This window comes from Pongo abelii, chromosome 11, assembly GCF_028885655.2.
Source record: "Pongo abelii isolate AG06213 chromosome 11, NHGRI_mPonAbe1-v2.0_pri, whole genome shotgun sequence".
NCBI lineage: Eukaryota > Metazoa > Chordata > Mammalia > Primates > Hominidae > Pongo > Pongo abelii.
Window position 1 is genome coordinate 136,425,523 of NC_071996.2, and position 18,371 is coordinate 136,443,893.

An 18,371-nucleotide genomic window follows, 5' to 3' on the forward strand; every position below is an offset into this window, starting at 1 on the left:
CGGCGCTGCTGGAGGAGCCCCACCGAGGCTCTTCCCACGCTGTCCCTGCCCTTGTTGCTAGTTCAACCCCAGTCTCTGATGTCCTGGGCTTTGAATTGTCCACGTGACCTCACTTGACCTCAAGCTCTCTTTTCTAACTGCACAGTGCTTTGCTCAGCCATTGGATCCAGGTCCAGTGGATGCTACGCTGATTCTCTTGGGGTCTGGCTGGGCTAATGTTTCTCTAGTGACACCAATACACCCTGGAACTTCCCCGGTTGGGATACTGTCACCAGCCTGGCCAACTCCGGTGGCCCGTGTGGACCTTGGGAACGCAGAGGTGAAGGACCATGAAGCGCCACCGTGTAAGGAGCCTGGGCCAGCACTGGTATGGCTGCCCCGGGCGCCTCCCCCTTCCCCTGAGCCCCTTGCCGGGCACACTCACAGCAGCTGCTTATAGGTCCGCTCCTGGTAGGTCTGATTGCTGACGTAGGTGATGTAGACAGAGAAGTGGTCGGCCGCGTAACGGTACACGATGTCGCACACGTCAGAGATGACGATGTTCTCCTCCATCCGGTGCTCCAGCTCCAGGAGGAAACTGCGAGAGGCAGCGTCTTGAGGCGGAGGGTGCCCGGGGGGTAGGGTGGGGGATTGTCTTACCAAGGGCAGCGTGCGAGCCTGACTTGGACACACCAGCGTGCACGGTGAGTGTACAGGCCGACAAGATCCATTGGCAGGGGCACCGAGCACTGGCGGTGTATTTGGTCATCTTGAAGAATGACTGTGTTTTCACGGGGCTGATGGTGCTAGGAGCACCAAGAGACCTTATCTTTCAGGTATGTGCTGATGTGTTTGAGGATAAAATAGATGACCACAGGGATCTGCTCCAGAAGGGTCCCCTGGGGGGTAGGGACTGGCCTCTGGGCTGACCACTGCTGACGCTGGTGAGCAGCACACATGGACATCTACCTCTGCATGTTTGGAATTTTCCACAGTAAAATACAAATAAATACATAAGACAGAAGTACTGTGGCGGGGCCAGGTGCAGTGGCTCATGCCTGTAATCCCAACGCTTTGGGAGGCCGAGGTGGGCTGATCACCTGAGGTCAGGAGTTTGAGACTAGCCTGGCCAACATGGTGAAACCCTGTCTCTACTAAAAATACAAAAAATTAGCTGAGCGTGGTGGTGGACGCCTGTAATCCCAGCTACTTAGGAGGCTGAGGCAGGAGAATCGCTCGAACCCAGGAGGTGGAGGTTGCCATGAGTCGAGATGGCACCATTGTACTACAGCCTGGGCAACAAGAGTGAAACTCTGTCTCAAAAATAAATAAATAAATAAAAAAGCAGTGCCGCAGCAGAAGCCCAGGGGTCTCACAGGCCACTGTGGCCCCAGTCAGCCATCACCTCCCAAATCCACCAGAAGGGGCTGCCACGAGGGGGTGAGGGGGCTGCAAACAGAATTGAGAGCGTCACCGCGGAGGAGAGACCCGCTTGGAGGCCCACAGAAAGCGAGCAGCTCCCAGGGTGCCACATGTGATGCTGAGCGGATCCCCACTGCTCAGAGCGGGGCTGCACCGGGCCCCGCCTTGGTTTCCCATCTGATCACCAGGCACTGTCCCAGCTGAGCCCCATGTGGCTTCTGGCTGCAGAACTCCATGGCCTGCCCTGGGGATGGTAAGTGCTCTTTCATCCTGGCCACACGATTTGGCTCATTTCCTTTTCACAGGATTCAATGGACACATGTCTGTCTACTGTTCCTCCACTGCAGTCAGCCCAGGCTTCACACAGTCCCTGCTGGAAGCACAGCTCCCAGAGCCGTGGCAAACGCACTCAGGAGGTGAGGACGTGGGAATCCAGGGCTGCACCCTGCACAGGGCCTGGGGCCCTGCATGCGCCATTGGGGCTTTCTGCTAGGGTAAGGAGCAGCTTACATGGACACCTTCTGTCCCTGTCACAAGACTCCCGTGGACCTGCCTGGTTTAAACCTGTCCAACCACGGGTTTGATGCATGAGAGAGCTGGACTCAGCGTCACTCCAACCTGGGGCCAGCAGGATGCTCAGCACAGAGCTTTGTGTGGGACACAGGTGCTCATGGGAAGGGACGCCGGGGTACGTGACTGGCCACCCTGTCGGGAGGGGTGGTGAGGTTTGGATTTAGTTCTTCATTTATTTATATTTTATTATGGAACATTCCAAACATCTGGAAGTACAGAAGCCAGTATCGAGCACTTGTCACCAGTGTCTCAAGCATGTGCCCTGGGGATGAAGGGCCCTGAGGGAGGTGGCTGTCCCCCCGGTCCTCACCGCTCACTGACGGCCAGCACATCCAGGACGTTGGAGAAGAGGATGTGCGCCTCGGACGGGTGCAGGATCTTCCTTATCCGCTCATTCTCCATGAAGTGGGACACGAGCAGGTTCAGGCTCTTGTAGTAGGACGCCTCAGAAGTGACCAGCTCAAACATGGCCTGTAGCAGGGAGACCCCATGGTTACCACCTGAAGTTGGCCTTCCACGAAGGCGCTAGCCTTGTGCTGAGACAGAGGAGCAGAGGGAGGCTCAGCAGGGAGTTGAAAGGGAAAAATCGCCTGCTCCTGGGGCCTGGGATGGCTGCTGCAGGAGCAGCTGGTAACACCCGCGGCCGGGGATGGCAGTGAGGCCACTCTTCCTAGGGAGCACACTACCCCTAAGGTGACAGGGCACGGAGGCTACTCCCTGTGAGAGAACACTTACCATACTGACAACTGGAGACAGCCTAAGATCCAAAATATGAAACAAGACAAAAACAAGAGAGGTCAGGCTGGGCGTGGTAACTCACTCTTGTAATCCCAGCACTTTAGGAGGCCGAGGCGGGCAGATCACTTGAGGTCAGGCGTTCAAGACCACCCTGGCCAACATGGTAAAACCCTGTCTCTACTAAAAATACAAAACTTAGCTGGGTGTGGTGGCACACGCCTGTAATCCCAGCTGCTTGGGAGGCTGAGGCATGAGAATCACTTGAACCTGGGAGGCAGAGGTTGCAGTGAACCCAGATCACGCCACTGCACTCCAGCCTGGGTGACCAGAGTGAAACTCTGTCTGAAAAAAAAAAAAAAAGAAAAAAAGAGAGAGAGAGAGGTCAGCCACACAACTGAGCCCGCACAGCTGCCAAGGGTGGCTCGGCCCATGCGCTGGGTGTGGCAGTGGGTGCGAAATTCAGCAGGTGGGAGGAATCCTGTTCCTCCACGTCCAGCAGAAAAGCATCAGGGGGAAACCGGCCAGTGTCAAGCACGAATCTGGGGTGGAATCTGGGGGGATGTTTACTATTTTTACCTTTTGAATCGCCTGATAATTTAACAATGAACATATATCATGGTCTGATTTTATAACAGAACCAATAAGGTGATTTTCATTTTGGAAGAGAGAAGGAAATCCATAACCTGATCAATTTTCTGGAGGTGCCTTTGTTCGATGTCGTGATTATTACCTGATTACTGAGTCTCTGAATAGCTGACTAGGATCTAACAGCAGCTCTGCATCTCACGGGTCATTCTGTAAGGGCAGGTGGCAGATCCCGGCTCACCTTCCTCCCTTGTTTACAAATCAACCCAATGACTCACCTTCCTCTTCCCCGTCACCCTCTGATACTCCTTGACTCAGGGCGGGTTCAGGTCCCACAGTCACTTCCCAGGAGGGACAGCAGAGTGGGTTGAACTGTGGCCCCCACAGAAGCTACATCCATGTCCTAACCCCAGTACCTGTGAACGGGACCTTATTTGGGAAAAGGGTCTGTGCAGACATAATTGAGTCAAGGAACTCAAGATGAGATCATCCTGGGTTAAGGTTGGCCCCAAACCAATGATGGGAGTCTTTATAAAAGAGGCCGAGGGAGATCTGACAATGTAACACAGACACACAGAGAAGGCACAGACAGAGATGGGACTAATGCAGCCACCAGCAGTTGGAGTTGGCCAGAAGGATCCTCTGCAGAGCTGTCAGAGGAAGCACGGCCTGCCCGGGCCATAGGAGAATCAATTCCTGTCATCCTCTGCCACCTGGTTTCTGGTGATTTGTTATGGCCACAGAGGAGGGATGGAAACAGAGCAGTGAGGAGCCCGGGGTAGGGGTGAGGGTGGGGGTAGGGGTGGGGGTGAAGATAGGGGTGAGGGTGAGGGTGAGGGTAGGGGTAGGGATAAGGGTGGAGGTAGGGGTAGGGGTGAGGTTGAGGGTGAGGGTAGGGGGTGGAGGTGAGGGTAGGGGTGAGGGTGAGGGTAGGGGTGAGGGTGAAGATAGGGGTGAGGATAGGAATAGGGGTGGGGGTAGGGGTAGGGGTGAGGGTGAGGGTTGGGATGAGGTTGAGGGTAGGGGGAGGGTGAGGTTGGGGTGGAGGTGAGGGTAGGGATGAGGGTGAGGGTGAGGGTAGGAGTAGGGGTGAGGGTGGGGGTGGGGTGAAGGTGAAGGTGGGGTGAGGGTGAAGGTAGAGGTGGGGGTGAAGGTAGGGGTAGGGGTGGGGGTGAGGGTAGCGGTGGGGTTAAGGGTGAGGGTAGGGGTGAGGGTGAGGGTAGGGGTGAGGGTGGGGGTAGGGGTGAGGGTGAGGGTGAGGATAGGGGTGGGGGCAGGGGTGAGGGTGGGGTAGGGGTGAGGGTGGGGGTAGTGGTGGGGGTAGGGGTGAGGGTGGGGGTAGGGGTGAGGGTGGGGGTAGGGGTGAAGGTAGGGGTGAGGGTGGGGGTAGGGGTGAGGGTAGGGGTGAGGGTGGGATAGGGGTGAGGGTGGGGTAGGGGTGAGGGGAGGGTAGGGGTGAGGGTGAGGGTAGGGGTGAGGGTGGGTGTGAGGGTGGGATAGGGGTGAGGGTGGGGTAGGGGTGAGGGTGAGGGTAGGGGTGAGGGTGGCGGTGAGGGTGGGGGTAGGGGTGAGGGTAGGGGTGAGAGGGGGTAGGGGTGAGGGTGGGCGTAGGGGTGAGGGTAAGGGTGGGGGTGAGGGTAGGGGTGAGAGGGTAGGGGTGAGGGTGGGGGTAGGGGTGAGGGTAGGGGTGAGGGTGGGGGTAGGGGTGAGGGTGAGGGTGAGGGTGGGGGTGAGGGTAGGGGTGATGGTGGCGGTGAGGGTGAGGGTAGGGGTGAGGGTGGGGGTAGGGGTGAGGGTAGGGGTGAGAGGGGGTAGGGGTGAGGGTGGGCGTAGGGGTGAGGGTAAGGGTGGGGGTGAGGGTAGGGGTGAGACGGGGTAGGGGTGAGGGTGGGGGTAGGGGTGAGGGTGAGGGTAGGGGTGAGGGTGGGGGTGAGGGTGGGGGTGAGGGTGGGGGTGAGGGTGGTGGTGGGGGTTAGGGTGGGGGTGAGGGTGGGGGTAGGGGTGAGGGTGGGGGTGAGGGTGGGGGTGAGGGTGGGGGTGGGGGTGAGGGTGGGGGTGAGGGTGGGGGTAGGGGTGAGGGTGGGGGTGAGGGTGGGGGTAGGGGTGAGGGTAGGGGTGAGGGTGGGGGTGAGGGTGAGGGTAGGGGTGAGGGCGGGGGTGGGGTGAGGGTAGGGGTGAGGGTGGGAGTAGGGGTGGGAGTGAGGGTGAGGGTGGGGATGGGGTGGGGGCAGGGGTGAGGGTAGGGATGGGGTAGGGGGTGGCGGTGGGGGTCTGGCCCCTTCCCCAGGGTCCTGCCCATCCCCTGCCTCACTCCTTTTAGGGCCACCCTCCGGTTTCTCCACTCATCAGAGCCCTGACCCAGGGCTCAGGGCTTTGGCATATAAGCAGGAGCTCCAGGGTTAGAGGCATTTGTTCCCAGAACACAGTGGGCCCTGGAGTGGTGGGATTTTGCAGGCTGTTTCACTTAATCCTCCCAGGTCCCCCAGGAAGGACAAACAGAAGCTCCCGTTTTACCAAAAGGAAACAGACACAGAGAAGCGAAGTTGCGTCCCGAAAGTTACATGGTTGGATGCTGGAGGAGTGGAGATGCTGCCACCTCCCAGGCAGCGCAGGGGTTTGCTGGGCATTTGATGCCCACCTGCAGGAGCTCTCACTGCTGCTTCCCTGCAAAGCTCTGCCCACCCACCCACCTGGCAGAGAACTCTAAAATAAGGGACGAATCTGGAAGCTGGGAACACCCCACAGAGAGTTCACACTGATGTCACTCCAGGGCCAGTGGCCAACTGCAGACCCTGAACCACCATCAGCATCAGTGTCTGCACCTGACTTGAGACAACGACGGTCAGAGATGAGACGCTGAAATGTGCCTGTGGCCTCTCCGTGGCCATCCCCACGTCACATCTGCATCATCTACCTAAAAAAGTAGCCACAGCAAGCACACAGCAGCGGGCCTCACAGCAGCAGAACCACAGCCCAGCGCTGACTGGCAGCAGACCCCGGGTCGGCCAGTGTCCACCGACACAAAAGTGAGGCTATGACGGGCAGCCAGTTTCCCGGAAGCTTCTCTGCTACAGATGCTGTTATGAATTCATTTTCCTGCTGCTAAATTTAAGTTTCCTAAGAAAATGTCAAGTGGTTCCAGCTCACAAGTTCCAAGCAAACGTAACTCACAAAACTGATACGAATGATACCCAGGGGAAAACCCCCATGCCCACAGCGCCACATCACAGAAAAGCATGCCATTAAACTACATGGCCCTGAAGGACGCCTGCTAGAGACACCTGGGATGATACGCTGGCTCTGGATCACCCGGATCTTCTGGCCGACAGCGTCTCTGTCCTGATCTTCAGGGCTGAAGGAAATGGCAGGTAGGGCCTTTCAGCTGTGGGCCTTGGCCTGAATCCCTGCTAATCGGTATGGCTGAGTCTCATTCCCCAGAACTCTCACCCCTCCTCATCCATTTACAGGCAATGTCACCTGTGAATTTTAGCTTCCAGGATGTTTGTCTTCCTTTTGTATGTCAAATTGTTTGTCATGTCGATATGGCTATCTTTTCCTTATCGATATTACTTTCGCTCTCATTTAAGCCTCTACATGGCAGCACAGAGCTGACGAGGGATCCAGGCTCTGCTCGCTCTTCATTCATTCACTCGTTCATTCCTTCGTTCCACAAATGCTCACTGAGCATCTGCTGAGCACCAGGCACTGATCTAGGCACTGGGCACTCAGCTGTGAACACAGCAAGACTGCCTTCCCATGGCACTTTCGTCCCAGGGTAGTGGAAGGAAGTGTGAGCCTGTGAGGGTGAGTGGGAATGAGTGTATGTGTGCATACACATATGCGAGTCAGGGTGTGAGCATTAAGGAATGAGAGTGCATGTGTGGGAGATTGTGGGTGAATGTATATATGGGTGTGACAGTGAGAGTATGTGTGTAAGTGAATGTGAGCGAATGTGTATATGGGTGTGATTGTGTGAGAGCATGTGTGTGTAAGGGAATGTGTATATGGGTGTGATTGTGTGAGAGCATGTGTAAGTGAATGTGACTGGGTATATGGGTGTGGCTGTGGGAGCGTGTGTGTGTAAGTGAATGTGAGTGTGTATATGAGTGACTGTGAGAGCATGTGTGAGCGAATGTGTATATGGGTGTGACTGTGTGAGAACATGTAAGTGAATGTGAGTGAATGGGTATATGGGTGTGGATGTGTGACAGCGTGTAAGTGAATGTGAGTGAATGGGTATATGGGTGTGATTGTGTGAGAGCATAAGTGAATGTGAGTGAATGTGTATATGGGTGTGATCGACAGCGTGTGTGTAAGTGAATGTGAGCGAATGGGTATATGGGTATGGCTGTGAGAGCATGTAAGTGAATGTGTGTGAGTGTGTGAATGCATGTGTGTGTGTGACTGTGAATGAATATAAGCGTGGGTGTGAATGTGAGTGTGAATGGGTGTAAGAGTATGTGAACGTGTGTGAATGAGTGAGTCAGTGTGTATGAGGGTGGCTGTGAATGTGTGAATGTGTGAATGCATTGTGTGTGACAGTGTAAATGAGTATGTATGAAAGTGGGTGTGAATGTGTGAGTGTGAATGTGTGTGAAAGAGTATGAGAGTATGTGACAGTGGGTGAATGTGTATGAAGGTGAGTGTGAATGTGAGTGTGAATGAGAGTATGTGACTGTGTGTGTGAATGTGTGCATATGAGGGTGCGTGTGAACGTGTGTATCATTGCCACAGAAGCTCCTCCTCAGGGAATGCGCATGTAGCCTGGACCCGACTGTCTGAATCTCTGCTTGGTCTGGGAATGGCGCTCTCAGCTCTGTTGCTATCTGCCAGTATTCCCGGCACACTTCCTGGCTTTCCTAAGCCCATTCCTGGCCTGGATTCCTTGTGAAGATTCAACTCCGGTCCAGCCTGGACTTTCTTCAGGCTCCTCTTTTGTGACCTCTTGCTGATGGGTCAGGGGTCTGCTTTGGTTTTCACACACATGCTCTCACAGTCACTCATACACACATTCACTCACACACACACATGCTCTCACACCATCACCCACAGAGGCACTGGGAGCCACGCTGCCCGTGGGGCCAGGACCAGGGCCTGAGGCCAGGTGAGCAGGCCCCCTCTCAGGCAGCGCGGGTTAGGGGGCTGCTCTGGGGTGGTGATGTCCCGCGGCCTCAGGATCAGCCAGGTCCCGGAGTTAGGGCCGCCTACACCACCCTGTTCAAGTCACACATTTGAAAAACAAAGGAGACCCCCGACCCATCAGCAAGAGGTCACAAAAGAGGAACCGGGACACCAAGAAAAGTCTGCAGGAAGCCAGCCTGCTCCTGATGGAGAAAGGCGGAAGCTTCGCCAGCCCTAACACCCAAAGAGCGACGGGCCTTCACGCAGCCCGCGGGCCCCAGTTCCCTGTTATTTAAGGCAGTTCAGCTTGTCCCAGAGTTCACGGTCAAACACGGGCCATGCTGCTTGGCCGGCAGTGTCTGTCCTCGGAGTCCCACTCCTGCCTCCGCACTCAGATCAACCCTGCGTTCCCCACCCTCAGCAAAGCTCGAGGCTGCACGATTTCTCCTCCCGGCTCTTTACCTACACGGTCTCCTTATGATCCAGGGTTCTCCGTGGACCCCTGAGCCGTGCATTCCAGCCTGATTTGCGTTGTTTTTTTGGCTTCTCCCGACCCCTGTGTTAACAAATCACTGCTGTCTCTGATGCTGTGACCGTCGATGCGCTGTGATGCGGTGGTGCAGCTGCGTCACCAGGGTGACATCTGCAGGGGTCGGAGCCAAAGGCCGGCAGACCGTGGACTGAAGGGCGGGCTCACTGGCTGCCCTCCACCTTCCTCACGGCCAGGAAACAAAACGTAGCCCCTTCCCCACAAGGGTTCTGGGAGGTCCCTTCCCATCCACCCACGTGCCAGGCCCTCCCCACACGGGTCACCCCCAGTCCTGGGCATCAGGGCACTGGCCTGGAGCCCAACTTAGTTCACTGGCTTTTGCCTGGAGGGAGGGAGGGGATGAAGAGAAGGCCAGGCAGAATGCTAAGGGTCTAAGGCGTCCTTCCTGGACTCCCTTGGAGGCCGTGGGGACATCACCGTGACACCTCAGCACAGGCCCTACCATCTAGGCTCCGTGTCTCCAGTTTGCTGGTGGGAGCTATCAGGGCCACCTGGGCCTGCTGAAGACCCGGCCTGAGTCTGTCCTCGGCAGGGCAGTGGCTGGGGTGTGTGTGGTGCGGGGATCACCATGGCCCACTTCTCTCTCTCCTCTAGCAGCTGGGGCCGGGGCCAGAGCCAGGGGCGGCAGGGCGCTACCAAGCTCTCCACTCTCTGCTCCGGCCCCGCAGAGTCCTCTTGCTGCAGCCGCCCTGGGGTGATTTGCACCCTCTGTTCCCCAGGATGACTCAACAGTAAGGTCACAAAGTTGCCTCGGTGCCTGCTGCTGGTGCAGTCATTTATACACTGCAGGCATCAGGATGCACAGAAGTGACTTTAAAAGGCTTCCAGTTAAGAAGAAACCCCTCAAAGGCTATCCTTCTTCTGCAGACAAGGATGATGAAGTCGGACTCCAGAGCCGGAGCCCGAGCCCAGACTGCTGCAGCGCAGTCTTTAGTGAATTCGAGGCCGGACTGAGCAGGTCCCGTGAGCAGCGTGGGGAGTGGGGGCTTGGCTGTCTGATGGGGGAGTGACAGCTAACCCCTCGGGTTGCTAAGGGACGAGGGGAGTCACATATTCAACGCAGGCATGGGATGCAGGCGCTGGAGGCCCAAACCCAAGCCTCGGCACTCACACACATCACAAATGCCAGTTACTAAGTTTTCTCAACCTGACCTGTTAATAAAATCATTTGCAAAACTGTTTACGTGCTAAAATAAGTGTGTGTAAATTTAAAAAGACACATGCTTGAGAACATGTTCAGCCTGCCTCATGGCAAGAGAAATGTTACGTTAAAACCACAACGAGGCCGGGCGCGGTGGCTCACACCTGTAATCTCAATACTTTGGGAGGCCCAGGCGGGTAGATCACCTGAGGCCAGGAGTTCGAGACCAGCCTGGTCAACATGGTGAAACCCCGTCTCTACTAAAAATACAAAAAAATTAGCCGGGCATGGTGGCCGGTGTCTGTAATCCCAGCTACTTGGGAGGCTGAGGTGGAAGAATCGCTTGAACCCGGAAGGTGGAGGTTGCAGTGAGCTGAGATCGCGCCACTGCACTCCAGCTTAAGTGACAGAGTGAGACTCTGTCTTAAAACAAGACAAAACAAAACAAAAACTGTGACGAGATACAATTTTTAATCTAGCACACTGGGTAAAGATAAAATAGCTGGGTAATGCACCGCATTAGTGGCAGGGGACAGGCACACTCATATGTGGCTAGTGTGTGAAGGCAATTAGGCGATACCCTCTCAAAATTTAAAGAACATTTAACCTTTCACCCAACAATCCCACTTAGCAATTCCCTTAGCATTCCACTGTGTAGATGTTCAATCTTCCATTAGTATAAATAATGCTGCAATGAACACTCTCGGTACCCGGTATTTCCAACTGCAAACATCCATCAACGGGGACGGGTTAAATACATTATGGAACATCTAAACAATGGAGCCCAGAGAACTGCAAAAATGAGGGTGCTCTATTTGGATGGAGATGGAAAGATATGGTCAATATTTTAATAGTAGTTTACATTTGTGTGACACGAGGGCGCGCACACACACACACACACACCTGAATATGTGTCCGACGAGGGAACGGGGTGGCCCAGGACAGGAGTGGGAGAAAGACTTTCACTGAGAGTCCTTTTGCACCTTTTGAACTTCCTATCAGGTGCATACATTTTTTAATCAAAAGATTAATTAAAAAAAATGCTACCTGCCTACTTTGCTACTTTGTTAAAATAGGTATTGGTATTTGCTTTCTGACGCCTAGCTGATGTTTTAGGCCACATCCACCTCAAAGCATCAAGAAAAACTCCCTGCCGTCTCCCACTGTAGGACTCATCTGCTGAATTGTTGAGGGTTTAATCTAAACAGAAAAATATATAATTCAGTAACAGTTGGTAAATTAAATAATAATCACAATTTAATTTTTTGGATGGAGGTCCATCATATTAAAATTCTAAGTAATTTCTTTCTAAAATGCACAATTTTCTTTTGGGGGTGGGGAAAGTAAACACGCTTAAGTTGTGAAACAGGCTGGAAAACAACAAAAATACAACTCCGTATGTCAGAGGCTGTACAGATGCAGACTGAGCTGCATCGCAACTTACAGCTGTAAAAATTACAGTCCGGGCAACACAGCAAGACCCAGCATCTACCGAAAGAAAAGACAATTCACCACCCTATGGTTAGGCTGTACCAGGCGACTGCAGGGCCCCTCGCTTCTCGCTCCCCAGCAGAACAAAGCCATTAGTCCTGTCTGGGCGTGCGGGGACCGAGCCACACCCCACAGCCTGGGCAGGCTGTGCACATGTAAGTGTGTGTCCCTGCTCCCCTGGAGAGCCTCACATCACCCCTGCTCACTATTCCAGCTCCACACCCAGCCCACCAAGACCAGGGACCGTGGCAAGTCCATCTTTCTCTAGCTCTGCCTCCTGGGTTCAAGTGATTCTCCTGCCTCAGCCTCCCGAGTAGCTGGAACTACAGCCACGTGCCAACATGACAGGCTAATTTTTGTATTTTTAGTAGAGACGGGGTTTCACCATGTTGGCCAGGCTGGTCTCGAACTCCTGACCTCAGGTGATCCACCTGCTTCGGTCTCCCAAAGTGCTGGGATTACAGGCGTGAGCCACCACACCCAGCCCCTTCCCAACCTTTTAATTTGAATCTATGCCTAATTATTTCCTCCAATTGTTGGGTTCTCAAACAGTAACTAAAACACCATCCCCAAAAGGGTGGGACCAAGTGCTTCAGGACAAATTAAGAAACAAAAACTGAGGCCTGGCATGGTGGCTCACACCTATAATCCCAGCACTTTGGGAGGCTGGGGCAGGAGGATTGCTTGAGCCCAGGAGTTGGAGAATAGCCTGGGCAACACAGCAAGACCCCATCTCTTCAAAAAATTTTTAAAGATTAGCCTGGGGTGGTGCTGCACACCTGTAGTTCCAGCTACTTGAGAGGCTGAGGCAGGACCGCTTGAGCCCAGGAGTTCAAGGCTTCAGTGAGCTGTGATCGCACCACTGCACTCCCACCTGGGCCACAGAGTGAGACCTTGTCTCTAAATAAAAAAACAAACAAAAACAACAAACTATTAATAAGCTGAGAAAGTCCTACACGGGAACTCTTTCCCATTTCAGCTAGATAATTTTTACTTTACAAGGAGGAAAACATACTATAGTATTTTGTTCTGAAATCCTGGCTCCCCCCGACTAAGCCTACCAAAAGGCCATCATTGTAGGGTGTTTTCCTTGTGTGAACAGTAATTCAGCACGACCTGCTGCTTTTGTAGCTAAAGAAAAAGAGAGTTCCTGACAACAGATTGTACTGGCAGTCCAAGTTGCCTGTCTTGCTTTGATAAATAGACTGAAAAAAAGATCTGATACATAAGTCACTGATTTGGAACATGCAATCTGAAGATCCCGGTTTTGTGTCCGTTACCAGATATTAACAAAAGAGAAGCACATGAAGGTCTTTAACATAAAAAGACGATAAAAAATCAGAGTGACACACTGAAGCCCGCGTGCTCACATAATTCACTACGAAATGTAACTGGATTGCACATCAGTTAGGTCAGCCTCATTTATTTTTAAAAATCTACATCTGATTCACTGGAATTTGCAAACATACATAAAAGAAAGTAAGAAAAAAATCTTTATTTTCTATATGCCTTCTCAGTATAGATGAAATGTTCTATTTTGCTTTTTTAAAAACTTTATATATCTTGAACATTCACATTATTCATTTTTTAAAAACACATTTTTAAATGTTTGCATCTTTGGGCTGGGCATGGTGGCTCACACCTGTAATCTCCGCACTTTGGGAGGCCGAGGCAGGGAGCTCACCTGAGGTCAAGAGTTCGACATCAGCCTGGCCAACATGGTGAAATTCCATCTCTACCAAAAATACAAAAAATTAGCCAGGTGTTGTGGCGGGTGCTTATAATCCCAGCTACTCGGGAGGCTGAGGCAGGAGAATTGCTCGAACCCAGGAGGTGGAGGCTTCAGTGAGCCGAGATCGTACCACTGCACTCCAGCCTGGGCGACAGAGTGAGACTCTGTCACAAAAAAAATAAAAAATAAAATAAATAAAATGTTTGCATCTTTAAACAGCTGTATATTATCTTACTAAACAATTCCCCTACCATTGGGCATATAAGTTTCTTCTCTCTATTCTTCCCCTAACTTTTTGCTGGGATGAACATGCTAATAAATAAATATTTGTGCACATATCTGATTATTTTGCAAGATAAATTTCTAGAAATAGAAGCACTAGAAAGTATACAAATATATTATTACTGGGGTTTTGATACAAATATACTCTTCTTATCGGCTGTGTTTGAAAGTGCTCATTTAGAGTCCCTCAACACCAGGTTTTAAATATATATATTTAAAAGTCTCTTGTCATTTTGAGAAGCAGAAGATGGTACCTCAATGCTGCTTAAGTTTATACTTTTATGACTGTTAGTGAGTTTGATTTTTTTTTCTTTTTTCATGTAGTTATTGGCCATTTGTATTAAAATTTTATTTATTTATTTATTTTTGCAGAGATAGGGTCTTGCGATGTTGCCCAGGCTGGTCTTGAACTCCTGGGCTAAAACCACTCCTCCTACCTCAGCCTCCCAAAGTGCTGGGATTATAAGCATGAGCCACCATACTCTGCACCATTTGTACTTCTTTTGCTTTTGTTTCTGCTTTTTTTTTTTTTCATTGCCAGGACGTATTCTCATCTGACCCATCTGTACTTTTAAAATGTGAATTGCTTTGCCTAGTTTTCTTTGGGGTGCTCATGTTTTTTCTTATTCACAGAGCTTTCTAATTGACTGAAATCTGGGTTTTGCTGACATATATGAAAACAACTAACTTTTGCATGTTTATCTTACAACCAGCCACCTCCGGGAACTGCCTTATCACGTCCAGTGCTTTTATTTGATTCCCTCGGGTTTTTTAAGTAGGAAACTGTAACTGGTAGATAATGGTAGATAAAGACATTCCTTCTTTCCGGCTTTCTCTCCTACTCCTTTCCTCATCTTATTACCCTGGATAGAGCTTCCAGGGCAACACTGAATCGTGTTAGCAGGCACTGTCTTGCCTTTATTGCCACCAAGTTTTTTATTATGTATGATTTTGCTATAAATTTGAAATTTTCTTTATAAATCTCAAAAAAGTATCCCTCTGAGTTTTATCTAGATGGTAATAGCGTACTCCTTTCTTTTCCATCCTCTTTGAAGATCCATGTATTTTTCTCCTCTGGCCTATCAGTATGAAATTTTGGCCCCAAACATCTAAATATTAAACTATCTATGCATTAATTAATCCTTGCTTAATGTATATTATTCATTTAACCTATCTCCAGATTTGATTTGCTTATGTTTTATATAATTTTTTTTACCTTAATTCACAGCGAGACAGATCTGCGTTTTAATTTTTTTTGGAGGGGGTAATATTTTGTTAGGTCAAACACAATAAAATGGAAGATATTCAATCAAGATAAAATGATCATGCAGTGAAAAGTGGACTTTTGGGGGGTGTGCAGTTCTATGAATTCTAACATATCTGCAGCTTCATGTAACCCACAATATAATCAGGATGCTCAACAGTTCCAACACTCCCCACAACCCCCTCAGCCATCCCGTCTCCCCACGCTCCCCCTACACCTAACCCTTGGGCAACCATCCCATCTTGCCACGCTCCCTGCATCCTTCACCCCTGGCAACCACTCTTTGCCAATGAGATCTGTTTTCCGCCACTAGTGTGGTCTCTTTCAGAATGTCATAGAAATGGAACCACACAGTATGTAACCTTTCTTGTTTCTTTCACTCAACAAGATGCCTTTGAGAAACGTTGATGCTGTCGCATATCAGTAGTTTCTTCCTTTTTATTGCGTGGTACACACCACCATACGGATGTACTGGTTTATTTTCTCTCTATCTGTTGAAGGAGGACCTTTGGCTTGTTTCCAGTCTTTGGTGATTCCCAACCAGGAGCAATTTTGGTCTCCAGGAGACATTCAGCTAGGTTTAGAGACAATTTTGCTTGTCATGATTGGGGGGAGGGTTGCATCCAGTGAGTAGTGGCCAACGATGCTGCTAGACCAATGGTCTCCAGTTTTTTTTTTAGCATCAGGGACTGGTTTTGTGAAAGACAATTCTTCCACAGACCAGGGGTGGGAGGGGGGTGGATGAAACTGTTCTACCTCAGATCATCAGGTATTAGATTTTCATCAGGTGCAATTAGAGTCTCATAAGGAGTGCACAACCTAGATCCCTCACATGTGCAGTTCACAGTAGGGTTCTCGCTCCTATGAGAAATACAACTGTAAATATAGATTAAGCTTTGGTTGCTCACCCGCCACTCGCCTCCTGCTGTATGGCGAGGGGGGGGTGGGGTGGGGTAATGGGGGTGGGGGTTAGGGTCCCCTGTGCTAGACATCCTGTGATACACAAGACAGACCCTGCAACAAAGAATTATCCAGCCCCAAAGTCAACAGTGCCACTGATGAGACACTGCTACAGGGGTGGGGCTGTTGGGTAGTATGATAAGTGCACATTTAATTTGGTAAGAAACCAGCAACTCTCAGAGTGGCTGCACCATTTTGTGACCTCACCAGCCATGTAGGAGAGTTTTAGCAATGCATGCTGTGTGTGCACACCAGCACCTGGGACTGCCATGATTTTAAAGCTTTTTTAAGCAAGTGTGTATTACTGTCTTGCCTTCTTGATTTGGTGAAGTAGATAGATTTTAAGTCTTTTGCCCATTTTTAAATTGGATTGTTGTTTTTTTACTGTTGAGTTTTGAGTTCTTTTGTGTATTCCGGATGCAAGTCCTTTATCAGTTAAGTAATTTGCAAATATTTCCTCCCCATCTGTGGCTTCTCTTTTCATTCTCTTAACAGTGTCTTTTGCAGAACAAAAGTTTTTAACTCTGATCAAGACCAATTGATCAATTTTTTTGTTTATGCATGATTGGTTTTGGTGTTGTATCTGAGAACTCTTTGCCTAACCTCAGGTAATGAAGGTTTTCTTCTATGTTTTCCTCTAAAAGTTTTAAAGTTTTTCATTTTACATTTAGATCCATGATCCATTTTGAGTTAATTTTTGTATGAGGCATGAGGTTTAGGTTGAGGTTAATGTTTTTGCATATATATATCCAGTGGTTCCAGCATCAATGTTCAATATTTGTTGAAAAGACTGTCCTTTTTCCATTAATTTGCTTTTGTTGTTTTGCCAAAAATCAATCAACCATACTTGTGTGGGTTTATTTCTGAACTTTCTTTTCTGTTCCACTGATCTATGTGTCTGTAATTTCATGAATACCCCACTGCCTTGATTACTGTAAACATTTTAGTTGTCTTAAAATCAGATAGTATGACCCCTCCAGCTTTATTATTTTTCAAAACTGTTCAGGGCTATTCTAGTTGTCTTGCCTTTTCTGATAAATTTTAGGATAATTTTGACTACGACCACAGAAAATGCTGGGATTTTGATTGGAGTCGCATGGAATGTATAGATAAATATGGGAAGAGAATTAACATCTTTACTATGTTGAATCTTTCAATCCATGAACAGTTTGTCTCTTGATTTATTTACATTTTATTTGATGTCTCTCCTCACTGATTTGCGGTTTTCAGCACAGAGATCCTGTCCATGTTTTGTTAGATTTATACCTAACTATTTCATTTTCAGGGCAGCTATTGTAAATGGTATGATAATTTCAATTTGTTTCTAATTGTTCGTTGCTAGAATATAGTGATATGACTGATATTTGTGTGTTGGCCTTGTATCCAGCAACCTTGCTAAAAATCACTGTTAGTTCTAAGAGGTTTTTTTGGTAGATTCTTTGGGATTTTTCAAGTAAACATGTCATCTGTGAATGGGGCAGTTTTGCTTATTCCTTTCTAATCTATATATCTTTTATTTCTTTTTCTTGCCTTATTGCACTGGCTAGGATTTTCATAATGATGTTGAATAGGAATGGGAGCAGTGAAGGAACAGACAGCCTTCCCTTGTTCCTAATCTTAGGGGAAAAGCATTCAGTCCTTCACCATTAAGTATGATGTTTGCTGTAGGTTTTTGGTAGATGTGCCTTATCAGGTCCAGGAGTTTCCCTTGTATTCCTCCTTTGCTGAAAATTTTAATGATGACTGAATACTGAATTTTGTCAAATGCTTTTTCTGCATCAATTGTTGTAGTAACCATGCAGTTTTTTTTTCTTGTTTAGACTGTTAATATGGTGGGTTACACTGATTGATTTTCAAATATTTAACTAACCTTGCATTCCCAGGATGAACTCCACTCAGTCATGCCATATTGCTCTTTTTATACATTGCTGGATTTGAATTGCTAATATTTCTTACTGAGAATTTAAAAATATACATTCATGAGGAATATTGGTCTGTAGTTTACTATTCTTATATTGTCTTTGTCTGATTTTTCTATCAGGTGATGCTGGCCTTATAAAAAGTTGGGAAGCATTCCTTCTTCTATATTTTGGAAAAGAATGGGGAAAATTGATACTATTTTCTACTTTAAATGGTTGGTACAATTCACCATTGTAAACTTACGGGCCTACAGATGGCATATTTTGAAATATTTTACCTAAGAAATTAATTTCTTTAACAGTCACAAGACTACTCAGGTTATTTATTTCATTTGGGGTGAGTTTTGGTAGCTTTCAGTTTGGGGCATTGGTCTATTTCATTTAAGTTGTCAAATTTATGTGTGTAGAATTGTTCATAATATTTCGTTATTACCCTTTAAATGTCTCTAGGATTCATCATGTCTCCTTTTTTGTTTCTGATATTGGTCATTTATATCTTCTCTTTTTTTGTCAATCTTGATAGAGATTTATTAATTTTATTAATCTTTTCAAAGAATTCAATTTTGGTTTCACTGATTTTCTCTATATTTTAAAAAATTTCCCATGTTGTTGAT

General features: G+C 49.0%; 1 protein-coding gene across 3 annotated transcripts in view; it reads right to left on the bottom strand.

The window, feature by feature from the left end:
- The window catches only part of NGEF (neuronal guanine nucleotide exchange factor), a 133,078-nt gene that overhangs the window by 14,487 nt on the left and 100,220 nt on the right, over nt 1-18,371 (bottom strand). For all 3 annotated transcript variants that reach the window (NM_001131496.1, XM_063712417.1, XM_024242873.3), the window contains 2 exon segments: nt 425-577; nt 2,285-2,445. In NM_001131496.1, the coding sequence (NP_001124968.1) occupies nt 425-577; nt 2,285-2,445 (314 nt within the window).